A 27,492-nucleotide genomic window follows, 5' to 3' on the forward strand; every position below is an offset into this window, starting at 1 on the left:
TCTTCTCAGCTCCTAGCGGCAAGACCTTGTTTAACCATGAAGTGGAAAAGTGCTCTCCCCCCAGGCAAGATACATATACAGTTGGGGAAGTTATGTTGGAGGAGGTGCTGTTCGAACAGCCTCATGTAAGTTGGTTATTGTACGCCATTGAGCTTATAATGGAGAGAAATGTGAAGAAAATAAAATATTACAATCTCTAATCGCATAGTGAAGTGATGTCATGTAAAAATAAGCAGTCATTTATTATGGCTTAAATTGTGTTCCACAGCAGTTATTTTTTATAAATTCAGATGTGCAAATGAAATTCACATATCGTAGAACCAGAATATATATTTTCATTTTACATATATAAAAATAATACATTGACACTTTTGTGTGTAAGAGAGCAAAAACAACAAAACTTTTCTACCATTGATTTAAATCGTTTTACTTTTCTTTCATTGGTAAACATATTTATAAACATGTTTTTAAAAATCTGTAAGACTGTCCCTCGTTTTTGTTTTCATTTGGACAGGACATTACTGTGATATAAACAGATCGAGTGATATAATATCGCCAATAAATCTGTTTAAGCCATACCTGCCCTACTTAGTATCTTTTGTGGCCTAGTAATCTTGGTACCAAATGAAGTAAATAGACCCACTAGCAAATTGCGGCTAAGCTCCTATGTGAGCCGCCACCCGGAACTGGTTCTGCATCTGCGAGGAAGGATCATTTAAGTATCACAGAACCAAGTTCAAAAGCAGTGCTCTATGTGCAACAGATGACCACTACGACACTATCGTTTTTGAGCCCAAATAAATTAAATTCAAATCGCCCTTAAATTGCTACAGTTTAAGAAGTAACATTACTTATCTAAGATTACTCAGCGTCCAGATGTAAAAAGAGGTTTCAAGACCCATAATTACAAAAAAACTCAAACTGTCGCGGAACAAATGCGAGTAGCTCGTCCATACATTTGCTTTTAGGTGCATTCTACTTGTAATATGCTTTTGTTGACACCAATGCAGGACTGGTTTAGCGTGACCAGGTGTTCCTTTAATCCCCAGGAAATCCTGCCCCCTTTTCATTGAACTCGAGACTTTGTAATCATGAATGTGCCTCTGGGTGTTTTTTTGCTTGTAAGGGAAATTTCTGCTGCCATAATCCTAGATCACATCTAGATCACTCTGCAGTTCCTGCGACTTTGAAATCTATGCCATTTTCACGCCGGCTTACATTGGCAAAGGAAAGTGGTGGCACCCTTTTAACCCCACTAACGTTATACTTCAAGCACTAACACATATAACCTGCAAGGAAGGGACAAAGGAGGATCTTTACACACAACGTGAACGCTCCTGACACCAGAGTCAAGACCACAAATGTAAGGGAGGGACGAACTGCTGTCAGCATACCGCCAGCCTCCCTGTGAGGATTTCTGAAGTTCGCTATGCCTGGTGTCATAGGCCAGTGCCAATGAGCCATGTTGGGGTGGCACTCAAGAAACACATTGTGTGTTTTTACTTAGGAGCTGGAGATGTTGGGTTATTGAAGGCTGTCAATGAAGTGCTTTTGATATATCAGACAGTGGGTCATTTTAGGTATTTTCTGTCCATGGTTGGTCCTGAATTTTAGTAATACTTGGTTTTATGTTTTGGGAATCTGGTGACCCTATTCAAGTACCTAAAGGGAAGAAAAACATGATTGGCTGAGCTTCTTAAACCTCATGTGGCACTGCTTGCGATCTTTTCAATTCTAATTCTAAAATATTGATGTCTAGCCCAGTGACTGTTGCCATACAGTGGACTCACAAGTGGGGTACACAGTTTAAAAAATGGGGTGGTGGGGGCACATAAGCAAATACACTTTTCGAAAATTACATAAAAACATTAACAACTGTTTCGTTTATATGTGCAATAAATATCCCTTTACACTTAATTGCATTGTCTGATTTCAATACATTGACGTATAGTGGATTAGTTGTTTGTAGTGTGCAGAAAGGGAGTGGATACCCGCACACATGAATTTACTCAATGTGCCAGCCATTATGTTTGCTCTTCCTTCAGAAAGTCTATCATGGAATCACATGATATCTGATTGTCGCACCTCTTTCACTAGTAGCAACTAGTCATTGCTTATATATTATGTCTCTTTGTTTTTAAAGTACTATTGACTAGTGCAAACATTGTTGGGCGTTTGTATACCCGGAAAAGCTATCTGTCACCCTTAAACTCACACAAAGCTATGTGCGTTGGACTGGGACAAGGCAGATATTGTGGGATACCCTAAGATAACAAGGGTCATTTGTTGTTCACATGCTATGTCCTCACGTTATAGGGGATCTGCACTGTAATTCACTTCCGGGCATAGTGCACACAATGACAGTTTTTTAATTGCGAAGGGCAAGGGAGACCATTGTGTTCCACACTTCTTATTTTTATGAAGCATGGTACCCCAGTAGAGAGAGTTCATGAGCACCCACAACTATCTACAACCATGCTGGGGATTTTGCCATGAATTATCTCCTCCTCCCCATTGAAATATAACATATTAATTGAGGACATTTTGGTAGGGGTGCAACAGGGGCCGGCGAGGCCTTTGCGCTTCTCGTTTTGCATCAGTTGAGTGTGAGGGTACTTTTGCAGGAAGATGGATTCACAGTCCCCAGAGCAGTAGTAGGCCTTGTATCTCTTTGGGGCTATAATCCAGTCCCAACCGAAGGCTTCAAAGTCCACAGTAAGTGGGTAGCGGCAGCAGCGGGATTCTGTAGATTGCTCGTCGCAGTCCAGTCCAAAATCTCGACGGGATCTCTTCGGCGAGTCGGATATTTTGACCTCCAAGAAGGGATTCTGCGATTAAGGGGAAAAGATATGTGATCAGAAGACATCAAGTGGGTGACATCACTCCCATTTGTCTATTACCGTGGCATTTAAAAGCAAACTTATGGCCTAATGTAGAAAACGTAACACACATTGATACCGCACATTACTCTACTGGATGGTGACTATCCTGTAAAACCTGAGCCCAAGGAGTTACATCCCTGCAGTAAAACTGAATCACATGAAACAAACCTGCCCAAAGGGAGGGCAAATTTAAACCTGGAGGTGTGGTTTTAAATGCATACGTTCAAATGAAAGTTGTTGTGTCTGTTACCCGCTTGTTGTACCATGCTGTTGATGGTCCAAATTGATTTCTTGTTTTCTGACTGCCTGGACCCAAGCTCTTTCTCAGTGCAGACATGAATCACTCAGGCACTGTGACCACTGGATAACCATGAAAGGGTTACTTACTTTAACAGACATGTTTGGAGAGAATCGGCTTTATTCATAAGGTTTAGCATGTTACTGAAATGATATGGTACTCTTGGGGCTGTGAGTTAAGAATGAGAGTTGTACCACCCTATTTCCATGAGGCGTATTTTGTGTGAACAAGTGTGCTTGAAACTCAGGGGCTAGCATGCAACATATTGCAGCCTAGCTGCAGGCAACGTAAGCAGTGAGGTCGAGCCAACATGGCAAGGGATTTCTCCGTTTGGAGCCTGCCTTGACAGTATGTGATGCAAGGGTTTTGGCCAGGTCCATCTAACCATACGCCGAGAGCTCGATTAGAGCCATTCTTCAAAAAGAACACATTACTTATTTTCTCCTGTGAAAGAGCGTGACCGGGGGTGAGGAGGGGAGAGGTGGAAGGTTGGAGGTGGGTACACACCTATCACTTTGGGACCAGCTCAGTCTCTTTTTGTTAGAGGGACTTTGATGCAATGGCGGGCTTGAAGTATACTGGGTCTAGAGTTTCTCACTTTCCCTAAGGTGGGTGTTCACAAGAAAGGTGGAAAATGTCGGGGCAGACTGTACCAGCTGTGCAAGGTTATGTTTTATATTTTCTTGACCTCTTGTCCCTACTTGCTGTCTTGGTGAGCTAGATGAAGTTCTGACTGAGGTAGGTTACCATACTCAAACAAATGAACCCTTAGATAGAGGATGACAGAACATACATTTGTTTTTTATAAATAATCACAAATGATTCAATCTTTCTACTGCAATACAAACAAGTTTTAATAATATTTCATATCTAGAAAGCACCCACAGGTGTGCAGCATATTTAAAACAAATTCCATAAATTACACTTAGTTAGATCCACACCATCATTTAAGCCTACAAACCATTCATTTCACTTTCTCACACTAACATTCATACATATACTTTATAACCACAATAATTAGATCACAATCCAATATTTTGTTCAATGTTAATTTCTATCCATACAATGTTCACATATAAGTAACTGCCCTTCTCTAATTAGGCAGTAAGTCGACACGTGTTTCAGGTTGTATTTTAGACTTTACTCAGTCCACTATGTACACCAACCATCTTCAGGACATATAACAGGAACAAAAGTAACGTCCCTTTTCAATCTAGTAGGGTGGATCACATTGCTTCCAAAAACACAGGCGGAGAATCCCAGCAGGCAATCCCACCAACCCGTCTTCTGAACCATATTTTTACGTGTGCAGACCGTGCCGTCGGTACACCAGGCACGTGCCTAGTCACCAATTTGTCCCGCACACCTAATTGTTGCGTCTAGCCAAGATAGGAACTGTTTTCCCAAATGTTTCCTAGTATCCAGGACACACCGGGCTCCACGGAGAATCACCCTCACAGAAATATATTCTGTTTTGTTGTGTGTCACCACGTCACGCCTCCTCGTAAATGGCGTTTACCTTTACGAGGGTGATCGACTCCGGGGAGCCCGGTGTGTCCTGGATACTAGGAAACATTTGGGAAAACAGTTGCTATCTTGGCTAGACGCAACAATTAGGTGTGCGGGACAAATTGGTGACTAGGAACGTGCCTGGTGTACTGAAGGCACGGTCTGCACACGAAAAAATATTGTTCAGAAGACGGGTCGGTGGGATTTCCTGCTGGGATTCTCCGCCTGTGTTTTTGGAAGCAATTTGATCCACCCTATTAGATCGAAAAGGGACGTTACTTTTGCTCCTGTTATATGTCCTGAAGATGGTTGGCGTACATAGTGGACAGAGTAAAGTCTAAAATAGAACCTGAAACACGTGTCGACTTACTGCCTAATTAGAGAAGGGCAGTTACCTATATGTGAACATTGTATGGATATGAATTAACATTGAACAAAATATTGGATTGTGATCTAATTATTGTGGTTATAAAGTATATGTATGAATGTTAGTGTGAGAAAGTGAAATGAATGGTTTGTAGGCTTAAATGATGGTGTGGATCTAACTAAGTGTCATTTATGGAATTTGTTTTAAATATGCTGCACACCTTTGGGTGCTTTTTAGATAAGAAATATTATTAAAACTTTTTCGTATTGAAGTAGAAAGATTGAATCAATTGTGATTATTTATAAAAAAACAAATATATGTTCTGTCATCCTCTATCTAAGGGTTCATTTGTTTGAGTATATTATATGTGTAGCCCACAGGACCCTAGATATTTTAGGGTATCCCCTCTTTTTTTGAAATTTTGAAGTAGGTTACCTGCAGGAAAGTTTACATAGGTGGAAGAAGCGATTCTGCTGCCCCGACACCATAGAGTGGATGGTGAATATGGCTTGATGGTCAACACCGGCTGTACTTTATGGCGCCATTGCAGCAAATGAAATTAAAGAAAATTAACAGGGCAATGTTAAAAAAAGAAGAGGCTCTTCGTTCACAGAGAACTCTGTTGTTTGGGTCCCCGAACTGGCCCGTTTGGGTCCCCGTGCAGGGACCACAAGCTGATTCTGGGTTTTCACTGCAAACGCAGCTCCTTATATTAGGCAGGGCTGCCCCTGGGTCTTTGTTGTGCCTGAGTGGCGGGCTGGGTGCCGCCCTCTCCCTCTGGCTGTTGCTGATGGTAATAATGCACTATGTGGTGCCTGATACTATTCTGTTTCCTGCCCCCCCCTTCCTGACAATGGCGCTTAGTACCCCTTGGGGCGGAAGGTCGAGGTGTTGTTTAACACCTCGCCCTTCCCTCTACTCTTCCCGTGCCGGTGGCGACTGTGTGTTGCTTTGCAGTGTACTGGGGGAGAGGGAGGAGCACCGCCCTCCCTTTTGTTGGGCAGTTGCTCATCCCTCTCCCCTGCCTGGCTGCCATGGTGCACAGGTTACCTGGCCTCACCTGGTGCCTGCGGCATTTCCCAAAATGCAGGCGTGTTAGTTCACTGGCTGCCTTTTTTGTTGTAGCGCGTTCTGGGGAGGTGCCCTGCAACTTCCATCTCCTGTAAGGGTTCCTGTATCCCCTTGTCCCTGCCCCTACATCACAATACACTACCCACATGCCACCATCATGGTTGCTCAGCGTGTTTCAGGCCGTCATGTATTCGATGCCTATTTGATCTCTGGCATGCTTCTGGTGGCAAATTTGCAATGTAATTATTCCCGATTCATTTAAAACCTCAATGTTCCTGCTTAAACAGTGACACAGAGGGACTTCATCTCTGTTCCAGAGCTGCTACTTTCATTGGTACTAACTCAAGCATGGACTATGTAAATCCTCATAGAGATTCACCAAGGATCAGTAGGGATCCCTCCAGATCCCTCTCAGTGGCCTTTGAGGGCTCACCTTGCATAGATAATGGAGCTGCGGACAGGATGATTGCCTGTCAGCAATACTAACCTCCCTGGGGACAAAGTGGGACACCACTGAGTACGGGATGGCCATGGTGCACTAAATGAGAACGCCCTGACCAAGCGTGAGGTGATGCCGCTGTGACCTGGCCCCTGGCCCCTTCTGAACTGTGGTGCTTAATACACTAGAAATAGGTGGTTTATATCGCTCTTCATCTTGGCGCCCCCAACAGAGATGGCGCTGGACAAATTCATGTCCTGGAGAAATCCCCACGGAAGAAATAAGTTGCAGGGAAATAACTCCATAAGCAATATCTTAATTCAAAATGTGCAAGAGAGAAGATTTTTGTTAAGGACCACAAAAACGGGATGTGTGGTGAAAACGCACATGAGAATTGAAGATGCCTCACTTGGAATACAGCTGGGGACAATTCCCATGCAGAGTTTATCTGTTTAAGCCAACAGCAGACCAGGCCTGGTTTTGCACTCTGAAAATGAGTCCTTTACGACCCGATATCCATATTCTACAGCAGCTGTGGGAGTATTCTTGCATGTAAGCCAAAACATAGAGGTCCCCATCGGGCCACACACTTACTGGATCTGCTCAAAGTAGACTACCCCAGTTGCCGATCTAATCGGCCATCTCTCCATATTTTGTTGTTTTGGTGATATTTTAGCAAGTAGTCCATCCATTGCTGCACCCCTTCTGGCACAGGTTTCCAAAATGCACCAAATTAGTTTCTTCTAAGTCAATGAAGTTTATTATAGAGAGGCCTGAGGGTGGTGAGTGGGGGGTTAAGTAAACCCGCTGGGATTCTCTTCGATTTTTATGGTTTTCATTTTTGATCAACTCTTCTTTTTCTTCATGAACTGGAAGGTGTGCAGAAGGCTCATTGTTTCTGTATTGTGTTCATTGTATGTGTCATTTAACTGTTCAAGCATGTCATCTTCAGTGGATGAGTTTTTCTACTGGGCTACTACCAGCAGACAAGGGTATCTTTTTGGGGGCAATGTTCATTCTTTCTGCTGTACTTATTCATCCTGATTTGTCAAAACATCTCATCCAGGTCTTTCTAAATCTGGATCATGTATCCCACTTAGTGTTGGATAAGTTAGAAACTCACACTAAAACACTTATTTCAATGAGCGATTTCAAACTGGGATGTCCCTGAAAGCGAATCTCTGTTACTGGCCACAGCAAACAATCATGTTCATTATCTTGGGTAAAGTGCAATGCACCCTTAGCTACTGTGCCATAAAGGGAGCACCATAACGTACACACTTCTCAGATGTGATTTCTAAGATAGATAGGTCGATAAGAGAAGAAAGAGGAGAGGGAGGTTGAGCAAAGCAAAGCGGGGGCTGTTTGCAGAGGCCAGTGGTAAAGTGCAGGAAGGAAAACGTTATTTTGCTATGACTTCTAATCATTTGTTATACTCTTGTCATGCCTTGCTGCATGTGGCTGGGTTTATTGCGTCTCCCGCTAACCTGCTCAACACTCTACTTTCTACATTATACCATACTGCTTCCATGTGTCCGGCTGTGGTTCTGCCCACTGTGGTTTGCTCTAATGTGTCTGACTGTAATTTTGCTCCTGCCCCCCCCCCCAACACACTGTCCTTTTGCCCTACTCTTTTGCTCATTGGTGCCCGACTGTAATTGGCCTGTTCTGGTTTCTTTGTCCTGCTGTGGTTTTGTTCCCATTTGCCCCCTTGTCGTTCTGCACCTAGGTTTCCCTGCAGGGATGTTCTCCCCTGTTGACTAGGCATCCACGGCTGCTTCCCCCACCATGATTCAGGCCCAACTCTGCATGCTGTCTGCTGCCAAAATGTAAGGGAGGAAAGGTTTTTTTCAGGCCCCCTCCCCTCTCCTTCATTCCAATTCCCACATGCACACTATGCTCGCACCACGGCTGACCATGTGCCACTCGCCAGGGGTCTGGACAGCCCTGGGGCGACATGTACATGTGCAATACCTGTAAGAGGGTTGAGTCCCGACTCCATTTTGTATGATCACTGACTCCATTTTATTATTAATTCCAGTAGGCCATGCAGAAGTGCTGGACTGCAGGCCTGCACCTCTCCGCTTGGGTCCGCGCACAGTGAACCAACCACACTCCCTTCTCCTCCCATGCCCCTGCAGCAAGCTCGTTCTCACAGATGTCTGAGTGTAAAAAGTAACACTTCGAACACTGTATCCTTTCTTTCCTTTTGTATCACTGCCCTGTGAGTGAACTGGGCTACAGCTCTGGCCTGGAAAAAACATCCATCTCCATAACTCTGAATCAGCACAGCAGACCCCCAGGCTCAAGGACACGGTCCCCAGCCCCCTAACCCTGAGCTCTGTTTCATGTGCCAGGTGTGTGCCCCTCGACCAAGCACCACCCCCATCTCACCCATAACGGTCAAATTCCAAGTGATAATATATCCTCTCTTGTACTAACACACTATTAAGCTGTCCTCTAATAGATCTAACGAAGGAGATAATGCAGATAGCCTTAGAATGTAACCCCAAGATAACGCACCTGATTCATGAAGTAATCCTTTTAATTATATACATATATATAATTGATGAGTGTGAGATATATTTAATGAATAAGTAATATGCCAATAAATGCCAGAGTGTGTTTGGCCAAAAGGGCATTGTTAAGCAGTGTAAATTGTAACAGCCCGGACATCATCCGACCCTGCGCTCCACCCCGAAGAGCCAAGCCAACCCGTGCACCCCGCACTGGCACCACGTGGACCTCCGTCAATCCTGGAGCACCGGGCATAAAGATTACATACTTTCCAGTCCTCACCGTCCAATGACCACAACATTAATTATCCCCTATAGCACACGTCTTAGTTAACGTGTTTTTGTAATATAATGTGTATTTTCTGATGTTTTCGCCAGAGCGCTCTTGGAGTATTCTTTGGATAAACTTATCTCTTAACATCACCCGCACTTGGTCTTGGTCTCATTCCCTACTGGGGTGTGTCCGTTATTGACTCTTATTGGGAGTTTGTAGTGTATTTTGGGGGACTGCTCACTTACAAAAGAATACCAGCCCGTTCCAGGGTGCCACAGTACTTCTCACAATGACACTACGAAAGGTGTCCAACTACCAGGATGTTGGTACGGTGACACCAGATGGGATACCCAAGTGCCAATCGAGGTCTCCACTGACTTCTCTCCTCACTAACATAATACTATTCTACATTCCCACGCACAATATGCATACAGCCTAAGCCACCCACACATGGGAAATGACCACCACTCCCAATAGACATCACACATCAGAATGCTGCTCCTCTCCAACTGACTAATGTAGCACAGGCGTGACCACCGCATTCTCACACTGTGGGCCCACGAGGCTCCCCTGTGGGCAAAGGTACCTCTAGTGCTTTTGACGTAGAACACCTATAAACAGATCTGCATGCAGAGCCTAGTTTACTTTCAGTCTGCATGCAGCGGCAAAGCTATCTTGCATTTTCCCTCACTGCCCTCTATAGATCATACAAATGGCAGCAGAGTGCAGTATAGAACTCAGTAACTTCTTCATTGCTTTCTCTGTAAGCAACTCTGGGAAGATTTGTGCTTCTATTGTCCATTGTGCTCTCCATTAGTGGGTGGATTCGGCTCATATACTGGATGATGCCCAAATGGGGTCTCTCCATGGCAGTTCCTCCTCTTACTTTCTGAGGTTAGTCAATTGCCTGATTAGAAGAGCCAATAGTAGTAGAGGTGCAGCTTTATACTTTAGCTATATAGCCTTGTGCGCAGCTTTTGACAGGGTCCATCGTCCTAGACTCTGGCATAAAATGGAGGTGTTGGGCTGCCCACCATATTTTCTCCAGATTATTAGATCGCTCCACCACGACACCAAGGTACAGTTCAGGCGTGAAGGTGGGAGTCAATTTACTGATTGGGTCACCACCATGCGGGGGGTGAAAAAGGGTTGTTTATTAGCCCCTCTTTTGTTCAACATATACATTTTTGATCTCCCCAAAAGGTGGAGGGTGGTTGGCCAAGCCCCCAGAGTAGGAAAAGACTTGGTCTCCTCCTTCATTTACGTGGATGATCTGGTCATATTTGACCATACATATATGGGTATGCTCTGTGCTCTCAATGCTCTGGGCACATATGCTAGCGAGAACCATCTTGAAATCAAGAATCTATGTCATCACTGCGCCATCGAAAATGAAGACGCCAATTATGGCAGAGTGATCAGATAGATCACTTTCCCCCGCACAATACTCCAATCCCCACCCGCCACCCAACTTACCTTTACCGCGGTGCACTTCTGTGGGCGCTGCCGACTCGCGTGTACCCCTCGGGCGTCCGTTCCTCCCACTTACGTGGGGCAGTGCTGACACTGCAGGGTACTTTTTAATAAAAATCTTTTTTTTTCTTTTTCCTTTCCTTAGCAATCCCCGACTCCCATTACTGCGAACAAGGAGAGCGGGGGACACTCCCACAACCCCCCCCCTCTCCACTCAGGTGCAGTAATGGGAGTCGGAATACTCTACAATGCCGACAGCGCAGTAAAAGCGCAGTCAGCATTTTAGAGTCACAGTTTTAGTATGATTCAGAGATCAATTATTCTAAATCCAAAGCTATGCTTCATAATGCCTGGAAGATTAGAGAGTTGCTGTTGGTTTTAGATTTGCAAGTCATCGAGTATGTGAATAGTTATATAGCTACTTGGGAATTGAACTGGGTTTAACAGGCCGCTATACTGAATTGCTCACTATAAAATCTAGAAGAACATGACAGGTGACTCGCCTGTTCTCCATCTTTGCTGGCAGACGGCCGGATATAGCTTGGCTTGACTTAGGACTTGTCTCTACACACCTGCAACATTCATTGATTGATCTCTTAGTTCACCAGGAAACTAATTCCTTTTGAACTGGTTTAAAATTTGAAACAACTCCCTCATAGGCGACAAGATTGAGAACTTTTCATATACCAGATTTCAATAGGTTGGACTCTTGTGGGGTCAATTCACTTTTCTCTATATACCACACATGATTGTGGCAGAATTAGGTTGTCTTGATGATCATGTTCACAGAACAAAGAATGCTGTTCTGGATTTGTGGTTTTTGTAATTTCAAAACGAATTCTGTTCACAAATACTTTCTTTACTCATGTTTGGGGTATTGCTTTTGCTATTGGTTTTGTTTTCACCAATGACTGTATGAATTTATATGTACACCATTTGTTGGTAAAAATCTGAAATGTAATATGCACACCATTTGTTGGTAAAAATCTGAAATTTAAACTTTTTTACTTTTCAAATTAAATAGTGGCTACTAAGTCAAAACAGTAGTCTGTCAGAGTTATTGTTCGCTCTCTCTCGATTGATGCTTCTGTCTCCAATTGGATCAGCCGAGGGTGTAGATTTATTGATATATCCAGAGCAACTCCTGGGTTCAACATTTACTGCTCTTGGAGGCAAACTTTATACGAGCCTCACCTCCAGTTAAAATAATCACACTACAATTAGAAGTGTGTAAAATAACCCATATGGGTAGGTCAGTCCTCATGCTGTGTACCAGATATGGCTTGTCTGGCATCAGAAAGTTGTATATGCAATGCTTCTGTGCGGCCATACTTTATGGCCTAGAAGAAATAGTACTTGCTGATTATGACTGGCTAAATGTGCTTGAAGGTTGCTTTTGGAAGCGATTACTCAAGCTCCCCCAGTTGTTGCCTATAGAGGTATTAAGATTAGACCTGGGTTTGACCTCGCTCAAAACCATAGCCTTAAAACATAGGGGTGAACTTTATCACAGTTCTTCACATCTTGTCCTAAGTTACCAAGGATTTGAAATCAAAATAAAAGGGGCAAACTTTGTTACACTGAATGAAACATTGTTTCGATTTATGATTTGGTCTCCTGAGGCTTGCTCCACTGAGGAAAAGGAGGATTAGCATATGCTTAAAAAGTCCTTTAGTAATAACATTTTACTTTGGGATTGGAATCTCAACTTTTCGCATCTTGAAAATGTAAAATCCTACTCTATGGTGAGGCGACTCTCTCTTACTTTTTTTTGTCACCTCAAACATATTTGATGCAATGCACAGATATAAAAGTGAGACAATTGATTTTAAAGTTAGGCACAAACCAGCTTCCGGCATCATCAATCATGGCCTTCAATTGGGCCTGGATCATAGCCAGAGATCGTGCAGGATGGGTAAATTCTCACATATTCCTGAGACCCCTCGACACGTGATGACGAGGTATCTGAAATTAGGAAATGTGTATATGTCCAACTTGCGGAAATTTGTAAATAACTATAATGAAAACAAGAGTAAACATTTCTGGTTTTACTGCTTGAACTCTGGCTTGTTACAATTACAGATTGCTTTATACCGAATCTGGATAACAGTTGAAAAATCTCAGAATTTAGAATCTTCTTGAGTTTATTTTGTGTATTTGTCGTACATTTTATAACCTATATTGTATTTGTAAATGTTTTATTGAAGCGAATGTGAAAAGTTTGATATGCGCTAAACACATTAAAATAAAATAAAACACATACTTAAATATCAACGTTCTGACTGTAACTTGTTAAACATGGTGACTGCCTATAGTGAAAAAACCAACCTCCGGATCTAGTGTGTAGGAGTGGAGCACCTACACATTTTCTTCATGTGCATAATGCAACTGCTGAAAAGGTAGCTGCTTTTGTCCAAGAAAACTGTAATCGGCCATTTTGTGCGTCCATGGCTATGGAGACCGCAGAGGTTGCATGCACAATATTTCTTCCGGTACTTAGTTCACCAGCACTTAGTGGCATTAAATAATAACACATTGTAATACTAGAGAGTGTGTCTAGGGCACATCCATAACTTAATTGGTGCTACTTGTTTAGCTACTTTACACTAGAGATACAACCTAGAGATACAACCTTAAATACCAAACCCAAACAAATACAAGCCCCATCTCTGTGCAATGTCTACAGTTTTGCATGTAGGGTAATGGTACAGTGGTTCGAAAAGTTGCCATGGCTCAACTGCTCGACTATAGGGCGACTCATGCTCAAAGCAACTTGAAGAGCACAGACATTTTAGAGTTATGTCAATTGCCATTGTAAGAAAGTTGTTTAAAGTTTCAATTCCTACACAGGAAAAGGTATAAAACCAATCCCATTTGTTCAGGTCTTGGAGACTTAGACAAGACTCCCCTACAAAGGCTCCACAGCCTATGGCAAGGCAAGGTGGACTTCAAGTTCAACATATTTCAATAGGGAACAGGGGAGTCCAAGGACAGATAAGCAAGATTGTCCACAGGACCCCAAATGGAAAAACCAACTCCAGGCAACATGGGATTGTTGGAACAACAGGGCTCAGCTCTGAATCTGCGGGCCCATGGCCGGGCTTCTTGAACTGAAGCTCCTTTCTCTGAGTTGTAGGGAATTTGGTGGATCAGAGTTTCTGGATGAGGCTTTTCTTGGGTGAGCCCAGACTGCATCCGTATCAGAAGTGGTTTATTCTGTGAAGTTTTTGAGAGATGTTCTGTAGGTAGATTTGTGGGTGCTGGAAGGAACTTTGGGGTTGGCTGTGGAGAGACTCGCGGACTGGAGTTGATGAAGTCAAGCGAGATCTCAGCCGTTCATAATCTGGCTGCCACAATTTGGACCACTCAGCAGTGGGAGATGTTGATTTGGTAGAGGCAGGAGTTAAAGGTAGTTCCCTTACAACAGGCTAGTCCTTTGAGGTAATGGGCAGGAGGACATGTCAGAGGAGGTGGTGGGAATTTGCTTAAAGTGTTAGGTGCGTAAAGTGGTCTGATGTCCCCTTTAGGGTAGATTCAAACAAAACAACTATGCTCAAGTGCAGAGCGGACTGAGTGCATGGCTTACCAGTCCTTCGTCACTTTTGTCTTGATAGGTGAAGGCCAGCTCGCGCCCTGTCTCATCTGACACCTTGATCTCCACGCCCAGGTTGGACTCAGGTTGCTTGAGCCAGTTTTGCACAATGGACTTCACGTCGATGCTCTGCCAGATGCCGGTGCTGGGCACGTCCAGCTTCAGGGTGCGGATGGGCGTGAACCTTGCGCCCTCTCTCGAGGGCCTTATTAGCCGCAGGATCTGCACAGTCGCTTTCGCAGGCTTCAGCGGTGGCTTCAGGTAGATCCAAAGCTGGGCCTTTAACACCTTGTTGTGCTGTATTTTGGAACTTAATCTAAAGAAGCAGCACTTGGGGTTTATTTGAAAATTCGCATGAATGCCATCTAAAAAATAAATAAAAGAATATAGTCACGACTGTGTTTTGAAGAGATCTCAGCACATTCTTGAAACATAAAAGGAAAGTCTTTTCTGCTGTTTTTTAGGCATGATTCATTAATCTAGCAGAAATAATGGCTCTGCTTTTGATGCTACAGTATTTGAGTAATTGATATGCAAGAAATGAAAGCACCCATTTACTTAAGTGTCAAACTTGACCTGTTGCTCACTTACCAGGTACTGGCATGAGAGGCAGAAACGAATCGAGGTTATGAGGAGGATGTGTCAGGGTGGTGAGATGGTGTGTGTGCCCTCTTCCTAAATTGATCTCTACTCTATGGCTTAGTCTGTGCCTAGTCGGATGTGAGTAATTCACCCAGTCCTGATTTTTCATTGTATTGTTATTCTTCGAGTTTCCTAAGAGGAGGGCTGAGAGAAAGGTAAGGGCTGCGAGCAAAGGTCAGAGTCGGAGAGGATGAAATGAGGGGATATCTTCAAGGTTGCCAAGGTCAGAGGGAAAGTAAGGGTGGAAGGAGGAAGGGTGCGAAGAGAGAGTGACAGTATAGGATGACAGAGAGAAATAGCGCACGGAGAAAGAGTGGCAGCACAAGGAAAAAGAGTGAAAGTGCATGGAGAAACAGAGGTAGGCAGCACACGGAGCGAGAAAGACACTGCATGTAGGGAGAGGGAACGTGCACGGAGAGCTAGTGTGGCCGCGCATGGAAAGCGAGTGTGGCAACACACACACACACACACACAGTGTGAAAGCACAGAGAGATAGAGTGACAGCGCACGGAGAGTGAGAGAGTGTGGGAGCGTGTGACGGTGCACGCAAAGAGTGTGGGAGGGTGTAACAGGGCAAAGAGAAGGAGAGACAAGGCACACTTAACCAGTCAGTCTCACACACACAGACTCACTCACACTTACACACATATACAAACATGCATAGCCAGTCAGTTTCAGAAACTGACTCACACATACACACACATAGTTTGAAATTCATTCTAACATTCATGCATACACATATACATTTTTATTTTATTTTACAGGCAGCTGCATACATACAATTTTATTTTACTTAACTTCACATGTTGATGCAGCAGACTCAGTCAGTCTCACATATAGAATCTCACTCACACCTATACACCCACACATATACAAACACACACATCCAGTCAATCTCACAAAGAAACTCACTCACACATACAAACACAGCTTAAAATACATTCTAAAGATTGCCCACCAGGGGGTGCACGGATGATCTCCTATCCCGTGTAAGCTCTGTCTCCGTAGGTCTGCGAGGTGACCTGATCCCCCACACCGCGACCACCCCCTACGGAGAAAAACCCGAGGTACGTGCATCGGAATATCCGCCCACCACCCAGAAGAAAACCCGATTAAAATCGGATCCGGGAAGCCTGAGAAAGTGCCGTGTGAAGATTTGCGCCGAGGACGGCGTGAAAACGAAAGTAAAACGGCCCAGCGCGGCCGTGCTGGAGAGCGGACCCACCCGGAGAAAAACGCACAGCCTGAGAGGCACCGGCCAGCGTGTCCTCCCCGGCCCCCGAACTGCAGTTCTGAAGTGCCCCTAACTGCTGCCCAGCGCAGACCCCTCAGTGACACCCCCCAGCCCGCGGACCGCCGGAGCACACGGAGGACCCTGCCGGGAGGTAAACTGTGCCTCCAGTTAAACGCGGCTCGTACCGTCACCTGCGGCCGCGGCGCCCAGGAGCGCTGTGGCCCGTGGATGGGTCCCCGAAAGGAAGCTATTTGGGCATACCCACCAGTGAGCCTACGCCGCGGACGTTCTGCGCTCCGCGGCCCGCGACCTGCACCTTGGCACACAGAGACGCGGCGAGGGTCCACTGTGGGGCCCCCACACATTGAACAGCTCCTGCCCGAGGTGTTCTGCGCACCGCGGCACACAGATACGTGCCCCTACCCGCGAAGCGGCAATGTGGGCACACTGCAGGACCCCCGCCCAGTGGAGAATGAAGGCCCCTAGTGTCCTGCGCTCCGTAGCCTAGGCCTCCATAAAGGACGTCTGAACCTGGGACCACCCCCTCTGGAAACCCCATCAGGAGCAACGGACCACACGTGCAGTACACACAAACCACCAGCCCCTACTTAGTATGGACACATAACCTGCCAACCTCTGCACACCACCTGCCCTTCCTAGTGCACAAGGTAAGGGCCGTTGGGACTGAGGGTAAGGCCCCCGAAACAGGGGCGTGTGCCTCCTCAAGTGCCCAGTCTAGACTTGAATTGGAACCAGGGGGACGCCCCGCAACCTCTCCTCTACATAGGGGACCTTTTCGAATCACGAGGTCTACACACTGGAGGGTGTGGACAACATGTCCGTCTTTCAGGGTGTGAGCAGTACAACTGTGTGCGTACGAATTATCAGGAACTGTAGAAGCACGCGGCCACGCCAAACCCGAACCCGAGACAACGAGGCAAAGTTCCCAAATATATGCAAGCCAAAATAAAGCTAGCCACTTACGCTTACGCTCCCTCCAACCGTAAACTCACCACCCCCAAGATGGCAACAGAATCTGTGGCACATGGAGAGACAGCAGCCACGAAAAGTGACATAGCAGCCTTCCTGACGGAGATAAAGAATATGGGGGCCAATATAGGTGGCAAGATTGACAAGATCACCCAACGCATAGACAAGAGTGAGGACAGGTTGGAGGGAGTGGAAAATAACCAAGCTTCCATAGATACCTTGGAAACGCAACTCGAATACAGAATCACGGATCTCGAACAGCGAGAGGAGGAATACAGACTAAAAATGGACGATTTGGAAAATCGAGAGAGGTGAAACAACCTACGTTTTTTTGGGATCCCGGAACAAGATGGGGAGACGGAGGAGGGCCTGAAAGCAACGCTTCATGATATCATCAAAATCTTGGCAGCCGATGACGAGATTGACGAACCAAGAACTGAGCGGATCCACAAGGCGTGGGGGTGTGATCACCCTTAACGGGGCCCAAACAACCATATACCAAGACCTATCCGCTATGACACTGGCGCTGAGAAGGATGTGTGGCCCCATGACGAAATGGTTGAAAGAGCGGGACACCCGATATAGGTGGGGATACCCCTTCTCGCTCTCTTTTTAACATGATGGCACGAGAATCAGACTGCAATCAGAGAGGGAGATAAAGGCGTGCATATCCGAACTTGTTGATGCCCGTGAATGAAGGGAAGATGGAGACGCCCCTAGGGATGAAGGGCAAGATTGGAAACTCTGAGGACCTAAGAGACAGAGAGTCAAAGGATCAAGGCATTTTCGGAGAGGTAACAACACTCTGGAGGGGGGCAAGTGAACTAGACCAGCAGCAACTACCTTGACACTATGGGTGCATTTTGGACAGAGGCTGCTTCCGGTCCGATGCAAAAGTTATACTCGATGGCTGTAAGTTGCAGTTGAAGGGGGGGGGTCGGGGTTGAGGCTCAGACTCATGTGGTGTTTATTGTTAACAAAAGGTCGCGTGACTATGGTCCCTACTGGTGGTTTGTTGCTAGTTCAGTGAAGCTAACTGGACCTGCTCGGACGCCGTCATATGGGGGCAAGGGGGAGCGAGGGAGGGAGAGGGGGGAGATCACAAGACGCAGGGGAGGGTACGACTGTCACAGAATCTTTACTTACCGCTGAGATGGAAAAAGCACTAAGAATGGTTGAGGGCTTGGAACACAGGGAATCACGACATCACATCACATTCAGAGATTAGCCCAATAACATGGTCCGACCACGACATGGTCACAGTTGATATACAGTGGGAACACTTACCAATCAAGGGTGGGAAATGGAGATGTAACGAGGCCCTGTGGAGAGATCCTGTCTTCAAAGAGGAACTTGAAACAGCGATCAGAGAATACTTTAAAACCAACGATACTGGGGAGGTCTCTAAACAGAGTGTGTGGGAAGCGGCCAAAGCAACCGGGAGGGGGATCCTCATACGGGAGGGTGCCCAGAAGAAAAGGGAAAGAACCCTCATTGAAAATAAGCTCTGAAGCGAAATATGTCAGTTAGGTAGAGAAGCCAGGGTGGGAGACAGCACGGACCCTGATAAGATCCAAGAGGCTAGGAAAAAATGTGAAGAACTCCGTCACCTAGAGCATGACCAGATAGCGCGTAAGCTGAATTTATTGAAGCAGAAATTTTATGAAAAGGGAGATAAGGCTGACGCGCTGTTACCGGCTAGACTCAGTATGCAACGGGCAGAACGTAGGGTAAAAGAGATCTCATCCGCACTCCCTGACCAAGGGCAACATACACCCTCCATCCCAGAACTGTTCGCAAATTTTTATGAGTCCCTATACTGTTCAGAAGTAGACCTAAACTCACAAGAGATAGACAATTACCTCATCGACATTGCTCTTCCAAAAGTGGCTGATACAGACTCGGCCCACCTTGAGTCCGCCATAACCGAAGATGAGATACACGAAGCGATCAAACGACTAATACTGGGCAAATCCCCAGGTGAGGACGGATTCACTGCCGGTTTCTATAAAACCTTCAGCGCCCTCCTAACCCCATTCCTAACCACTCTATTCAACAAAATCCTTGACACTGGAATTGCCCCCGACTCCTTCGTCCGAGCGCTCATATCAGTCATCCCCAAGGAAGGCAGAGACCCCAAATGTTGCGGATCATACCGCCCCATATCTCTGCTCAATCTTGACGCCAAAATTTACACGAGTGCTGGCGGCCAGATTGGAGGTCCACATGCCCCATCTTGTCCATCCCGACCAGGTAGGGTTCATAATTGGACGACAGGGTGCAGACACCATGAGAAAGACTCTCCATTTGGTCGCAGCCTCCTAAACCATGAGCGACGATCCCGCCTTACTCTCCATTGATGCTGCAAAAGCCTTTGATAGAGTGGAATGGGGTTTCCTTGCCACAGTCCTCCGTGCCGTGGGAATAGGACCGAAATTTAGAAGGGGGATAAAAGCAGTTTACACCGCACCAAAAGCCTCACTATCTGTCAACGGGGAGTACTCGAGATGGTTTGAGTTGAAACGCGGCACCTGGCAGGGATGCGCCCTATCAGCTATTCTCTTTACCCTCTCCGTAGAACCCCTGGCCCAAAAAATGCGACAGGACACCCAAATAGCAGGCATGCGTCTGGGGGACGAGGAATTTAAAGTAGGGCTGTATGCCGACGACTTGCTTCTCCATGTGACAAACCCCAATGCATCCATTCCCAGGGCTCTGTACCTCCTGGACGAATATGGCCATGTATGCGGGTTTAAGGTTAACAAATCCAAGTCAATACTCTTCCCCTTACAGGAATCAATGGAAACAAACACTGAGAGATACCTACCCCTGGGCCTTATGATAGAACACGAAAAATTGAAGTACTTAGGGATACATGTCACAAAATCAATAAAGGATTTATACGAGGCCAATTTCCCAGTGCTTCTCCAAAAATTTCATGCGGACCTCACCCGATGGGACAAACTAACCATATCCTGGTTGGGGCGCCTAAACGCCATAAAAATGACCTGTCTTCCGAGGTTTATATACCCCTTTCAAATGCTCCCCATTCAGATGCCACGCCACTTCTTCGCAGAAGTCAAGAAGGTGATTTTAAAATTCCTATGGCAAGGGAAAAAACCTAGAATTGCATACTCCAACTTGACTCTACTGAACGACAAGGGCGGGGTGGGCCTCCCAGACATCCAAAAATACTACGAAGCGGCTCAATTGCGAGTCCTCATCCCCCATCTTTGTAACCAGAAAACACCTCAGTGGATCTCTATGGACAATCACTATCTGTCCCCAGCAACAATCTCTGAGTGGCTGTGGTCCCCTAAAAGGAGAGTATTGAAGAGATCTAAGGCACACCCAATGTTTGCAACCACATGGGATATATGGCGAGAAGGCAGGGATATGGAAAAAATCACTACATGGCCATCACCATTAAGTCATCTGTGGTCCCCGGGCATTAATGACCAGATCCCTAATGTAGAGAGGTTTCAAGCCTGGTATGAGGCAGGCCTGGAAAGGGTGGGACAACTCCTGAAAAAGGACTCCTTTATCGCACTCCCTGAACTGGAGGAAGCACTCGGAATAGGCACACTGTCCGCATTCCACTTCCTGCAGATCAAAGGTGTTCTGACGAAACCCGCATGGAAGGACAAGTTGAGAAGGGAACTTACCCCGTTTGAAACCATACTCGACTCCAGGACGGAAACGAAAGGGCTGATATCAGCCTTATATAAAACTCTAATAGAAGCTGGGAAAGGCTCAACAGAATCACTTAGGCTAAAATGGAGAAGGGACATGGATGAAGATATTGACCCGGAGACATGGGATAAGATATGTCCGGCAGCACCCAAAGCTTCGATCTTATGCCAGTATAAGTTGCACGCAATTAAACTATTGAACAGATGGCAATTTGACCCGCACAGGCTCTCCAAAATGTATCAGTCATCTAGTTCAATATGTTGGCGGAGATGTGGGTCCACGGCAGACTACTGGCATATGTGGTGGGGCTGTCCCGGATCAGAGTATATTGGAATGAAGTGCTGGGATGGATTAGGGATCTAGACGGGATCCAGCGAACGGCAGAGCCCTACCTAATCCTATTTGGATTTGAAAAAATTGAGGATGAATGGAGAAGGGTCAGAGATATAGCTGCGCAACTGTTGTTAGCCGCCAGGGCTCTATTGACCATGAAATGGAAATCCCCTGTAGTCCCGACCGAAAAAGAATGGGTCAATGTAACCTCTAATATGTGCACCATGGAAAAAATCACAGCATCAATACATGGGAAATCCACGCAATGTGACATCTTATGGTTGGAGTTTCTCAATAAGTATATGCCGGGAATGACACACTAACATCTGGCGAATGACCAGTGCCACGGATCAATCCCATGAGAGATCGCCCACCAGCAGTGCACACAACCTCAGAAAGTGGAACACCATGATGACCTCCTAAACAAGGTGGTCCCCAAAATCCAACAAACCCATCAACCAACCCATCAAACGCTAGATAACACAACCCTCAGCAGCAGTCAATAAAGTCTTGTGGGGTGGGGTGAGGTGAGGGGGGGGAGAAAGAAGGAGAGCTGTCAACGTTCATTGACATTCCATAGGGGAGTTAAATACGAATGGAACAGAGTATCAGAGTATTGTTGAAATGTGAAATTGAATCTTAACTGTTTTCTCTTTGTTCAACAGCAATATCAGTTTTTTTGTATGCTTGTTAACTTCTGATGTTAATGCTGTAACCTGTTTGCAACAAACTCCAATAAAAACAATTTAAAAAAAAATACATTCTAACATGCATGCATACACATATACTTTTTTTATTTTGCTTGCATCATGCATATGTACACTTAGGTTACTCACCTTTACATGTTGATGATTCAGGGTCTTCTCCCAGTCCTTGTGTTGAATAGTAACCCACCCCCCTTTCACCTTTGTTGTTCGTGTGCTAGTGTTTTGGGCCTTTTTTAAGGGAATTAGTGCTTACATACATTTTTCATGGAAGCAAGCCCTAATTCCCTTTGTAAAAAGGCCCCCAAACATGTGACACACCATAATAGGGGGAGGAGGGACACTTCCCCTGGGGTGCTCCACAATGCGGGGGCTGAAACAACAGTGGGTGAGCAGGCAAAGGAAGGATCCCTATGCCAGTACAGGATGAAAGTATGGGATTTCAAACAGGACTCCTGATTGGGAGAAATACTGCAAAGCACCCATCCATTGGTTTAAATGGCCCACAGAGGCAAAAAAAAAAAAATAACAATTTCCTATTTTCATGCCTTAGAATTTGGAGTTACTATGTCAACCAGATCATGTTTCTGAACACCCATTCTTCTTATGTTAGCAATGTTTCACCACATAGGTTGCCCTAACGCCACCATATGCACAAAAAACAAAACTGCTGAATCGCAAGTACGAAGCTTACTTTCAGATAAAAGGCCAGATCAGTAATAATGCTACATATATGGCCTGATTGTCAAAGATGTGCACTGGAGAACATCAAAAGATGCCTTTGAGCATCTCAGATTTACACTTGCTCCTTTTACCCGATCCCTAAAGCCTGAAAGTGGAGCAAATTACCTGAAGCCCCACTGAGATACCCTTGAGCACATCTTTAGGAATCACGTTTGCATTTGAGCATTGGCCACGCTCCTGGCCTCTCTGGATTTGCTCCAGTTTTAGTCTTTGTAAATCCATTATGAGATAACTTTAGGATGGTCTTATGCATTTCCTCATTAGATCCTTTGCAAATATTTGTGAATTAGGTCTAATCAGTGCCTTTCAAAAGAGGTGTTTGTGCCTATTTGAAACATCGCTATTCTCTTTATATAGCTGAGGATTGGGGAAAGCCTTATGCTAGGTCTCTGCTACCTGTGGCTGACCAGGTGTTTTGAACTCCGATTCCCATGGTTCCCGTACCATTGACTCCACTGATGGAAGCTGGTGGACATTTTACTCCATCACATCTGTAAAGCCAAAGTTTGCAGGTGCCTGTCTGATGTTGTCTAGATTGCACCGGGGCAGACCCTACAACCATGAAGGGAGCTGGTACTATAAACTGGCTCTTTATGGACAGCCTTGCCTGAGGGTGTAAGGCTGGACTGGACCATGCTCAGGGACACTACTTTGGTGTTAGGAACATGACCACTCACTTTTGTTCCTAAAAGCCTCCATTGCCTAATCCTTAGGTGAAATGTGCGGTAGCCCAGGATAGGTGGGCTCTTTACTGAAAGGCCGCTAATCCTACCACTTGGCTGACATAACAGAGGGCAGTGTCAAATTTTCTCTTACATTTTAGCTTCATAGATGCATTGCTATGATTGACCGCGGTCCATGCAGGGGTGGGCTGGCATATAGGGAAGTATGAAGATTTCCCGGTGGGCCTGTGCATCATGGGCATCTTTTGTGTGGTTATCCATTTTATTTCCAAATGTTCTTATGGGGAAAGGGTTGGGCTTGCTCACATTGTGTAATATGGTGTGCTTTGACAAATATTTCCAAGGCTTCTTTTGGTTTTCAGTTCACTCCTGGGTCCATGACACTCCATTCATCTTCCGTAGACTCACAGAGCACATGCCAAACATGGGGGGAGTACCTTGAACCCAGAGCGAGGCTTGACCCGCAAACCGAGGCCAAAGAAGACTCATATGCAACTGGGAGCAATCCTGTTGGGCCTCATTGGGAGATGGATGTGGGAAATGTGTCTGGTGGACTGTGCATTGCATGTGTGCCTTGCCACAACGCATACTCGCCCCGTCTTTCAGGCTCTACAGTGGCAGCCAATGGAGAAGCTCTGTGCTGTGTACCCAAGCAGGTCGAGGCGGACGCAATGATTTGATCTGCTTGCTCGAGTGATGAAGGCTGGTTCCACCTTTTGATTATGCACACTACTTCATGATCTTATTCCAGGCCCCCTAGTCCCCCTGCGATTTCACGACTTCCGTTTTAATCAATAGGAGCACATTTTATAATTGTTGTGTCATATTAATCCGCAAAGTATTTTAAATGAGATGATTGTATCATTCCCATCGCTTGTATGCCAGTTTCAGAAGAAACTCATACACGAGATGAATCATCCAGCTTTGCAAGAGGTGGTGTTTTTCTACTTTACAACGGCCGAGAATTTATTACGTGTTTTGCTCCAGAATCGGCACATGAGACCTTTGGGGGCACTTCATCTAAAAGTTGCTGATGGGGAGACGACTTGGATAACGCTTATAAGGTCTGCAGAAGACTCCAGAGACAGCCAGGCACAGATACAGCTGAGAAGATAAACGAACGGCGAGCTCCAAACGACCACCATTAGGAGTGTCTTTTATGGGGCATTTTATAGGCTTGGGTGCGACTCACAGTAATGGGTCTGTATGGGGATGGTCCAGTGGTCCTTGTATCAGAAACGGACCCGCTTGCTTTGTATCAGAGTGCTAGCATGTTCTGCCTTTTGGTGATTTCTATCACAGTGGGCCGGTGTACTTTGTATTAAAGCGGGTCAAACTTTCTTTGATACAGAACTTGCCAATTGTGCTTTGTGGCCAGGTGGGCGACTGTGCTTTGTATCAGAGCAGGTTGTACTTGGTAACTGAGCCTGTCCCGGTTGATTTGTAGTAATGCTGTTTCAGTGTGCTTTGTAGCTGAACTTGACCTGTGTGCTTTGTATCAAGGCTGATAGTGCCTTTTCTATCAGTGCTAGTTTAAGGTCTTTTGGCTCCGTGCTAATTCAGTGTGTGCTGTAATACGAATAAACCAGTGTGATTTGTAGCAGTTCTAGTTCTTTGTGTTTTGGATCTGAGCTGGTCCAATGTCCTTTGCATCAGCGCTGCCTAGTGTGCTTTCCAGTAGAGATGGTCTATTGTACTTTTTTTGATCATAGCTGGACCTGTATACTTTATATCAAAGTGGATCCATTGTGCTTTGTACCAAAGCTTGTCCAGTGTACTTTAGGTAAGTGCTGGTGTGGTGTGCTTTGTATCAGTGCTAGTCCAGTGTTCATTGCGCCAGTGCTTTTTGAGTGTACTTTGTATCAGAGCAGGTCCCATGTACATTGTAGCAGAGCTTGTCCAGTGTACTTTGCGTCAGAGCTTGCCTAGCCCTGCGTGCTTCATATCAGAGTGGGCCCAGTGTTCTTTCTACTATGGCTGGTTGAGTGTGCTTTGTATCAGATCTGATCCATTGTGCTTTGTATTTGAGCTTGTCCGGTGTGCCGTGTAATGGTGCTGGACCAGTGTCTTTTGTAGCAGTGCTGTTTCAGCGTGCTTTGTATCAGTGCTGCCGTGGTGTGCTTTGTATCAGAGCTAGCTAGTCCAGTGTGCTTTGTGATGGTGCTGATTCTATGGCATGACATGGAGGCTCACATTATGCAAAACAATCTTTACTACTGACAAAGAGCAGCAAAGAAAACTTTTGTAAAATCAAAAAACCTTTCTTGAAAACAGAAAAAAACACGATGTTTCATAAGCAAACACAGTGCAGGAACCCAGTCCAAGATGGGGCTCAGAACTGGCCCATGTAGCCAATAAGAAAGTGTCCACCCCCATAAATGTCCCTTCCTCTAAACGCAACTTCTCTTTCTTTGCTGCTGGCGCATAAGATAAGTCCTATTTGTTACACGCTAGTCCTTACTTTCTGTGAGGTGTTATTTGGTACGTGGTATCTGTGTTTCATTTGCATCTATGTTTCTTTTTGAATTAGCATCCGCTTGTTGGAACGTTGTGTGGGCGTTTCAATGATTGTTTCGACCGCTTGGTGTGAGGCGTTAGCTTCGCTTCAGATATACCCAGGGTCGGCCCTATCCCCCCCCCTTGCTTGCCCTTCCCCTTCAGTGTTCTTGAGTTCGCCTGCTCGGTGACTTTCATTTTTTCACTGCAGAGCTACGTGGGCAAGCCCTTTCCCCTCCCTTTCATTTCACCTGCTTGGCGCTGTGTTGTTTTACAAGGAGAGCGCTCGCCTGCTTGGGAGCAGCTCGAGCGTGTTACCGCTCTGTCACGCCTCTTGTGTAGAGGCTTTTTGTGACTAAAGTGTTCGCCTGCTCGGCGTTCAGGGCAAGTGACTGACTCAGTCTGCCATATGTTATAAAGTTAATTTCGCGTTGCTCACGCGTATTTAAAATTTTAAGTGTTTCTGTTACAGAACTTTGCCTGCTTGGTTTCCGGGCTCAGCCTGGGCTGTTTCTTATATATATTTATATATATTTGTTTTTTCCAGAGAGCTCAGGTGGAGCAATTGGGATTCTGCTTGGCCTCCTAGATTGGTCATTGACAGTTTTTTTAGGTGCTTGGTGTTCATATTCCATTTGTTTCCCATTATTAACAGCATGCTCTCAACTAAAGGGGCAGAGGGGGTCCCTTCAGTGGATGTCAGCACCCAGGTTAGAGCTGCTTCGAAGAAAACTGATAGGCCTAATGAGGAGTCTGGAGTTCGGGGGTTCTGGGAGGCTTCCCTGGTCCCACCCACGTCGGTCTCTAGGGCTATTAGGGATTCTATGTACTCTGCCCTATTGAATTTAAATTCCACTTTGGCCTCGGCATTTGATAGGTTAATCACTAAGATTGCCGACTTTCATCCCAATCCTGATCAGGGTCCTTCTGCAGCGCCCAGAAAGTGTACGGCCAAATCTAAACATTTGCAAGGGCAACTAAGCCCTGTTCAGAGTTCTCCCTCTTCTCCCGATTCCCCGGTTAGGACCTTGAAGCGTAAGTTCGGGGAGGGTTTTGTTCAGTCTTCAGCCCCAATTAGGGTTACCTCTACTCCTTTATCTTCCCCTGATTCTTCTGAGGATTCGGATTCCCCACCTAAGCGGCATAAAAGGAAGGTTTCATCTGTGGGGTTATCCCAGGCAATTGCAGGATGACAGTGGGGTTTCTTTTTTCGACCCCTCTCTCATCCAACACCCTAGATCGGCGGAATGGCGCTCTTTGGAGGCGGTTTCCTCGTTCCTCCATCATTGGATCAGGAAGCCTCTTCCAAATGATGACAGGAATAAGTTAAGGTCTGAATGTCCTCGCCCTGTCATTGCTGATAAGGTGGCTATGACACTGGTGATTGATCAGTCTATGTTGGCTTTCTTGTCCCAGAAGGGAAAGGACCCAAAAAAGGGGGTTTATGGGGCACTCCGGGTCTGTCAAGATAAACTGTTGGACATGTTAGGGCCCTTGACCCAGATCTTCGAATTGGCGGAGGAGGCCGCTCTTAATGATTCTCAGATTGATG

General features: G+C 45.6%; 1 protein-coding gene across 1 annotated transcript in view; it reads right to left on the bottom strand.

Moving 5' to 3' along the window:
- Positions 1–223: 223 nt before the first annotated feature.
- MSTN (myostatin) overlaps positions 224–27,492 on the bottom strand; it is a 41,854-nt gene continuing 14,585 nt past the window's right edge. Inside the window, exons 2-3 of the mRNA XM_069615662.1 lie at positions 14,416–14,786; positions 224–2,828 (exon numbers count right to left, since the gene is read on the bottom strand). Of these exons, the coding sequence (XP_069471763.1) occupies positions 2,448–2,828; positions 14,416–14,786 (752 nt within the window). The 3' untranslated portion in view covers positions 224–2,447. The remainder of the gene's footprint in view (positions 2,829–14,415; positions 14,787–27,492) is intronic.

The sequence above is a fragment of the Ambystoma mexicanum genome, chromosome 9 (assembly GCF_040938575.1).
Source record: "Ambystoma mexicanum isolate Mex_15411 chromosome 9, UKY_AmexF1_1, whole genome shotgun sequence".
Taxonomy (NCBI): Eukaryota; Metazoa; Chordata; class Amphibia; order Caudata; family Ambystomatidae; genus Ambystoma; species Ambystoma mexicanum.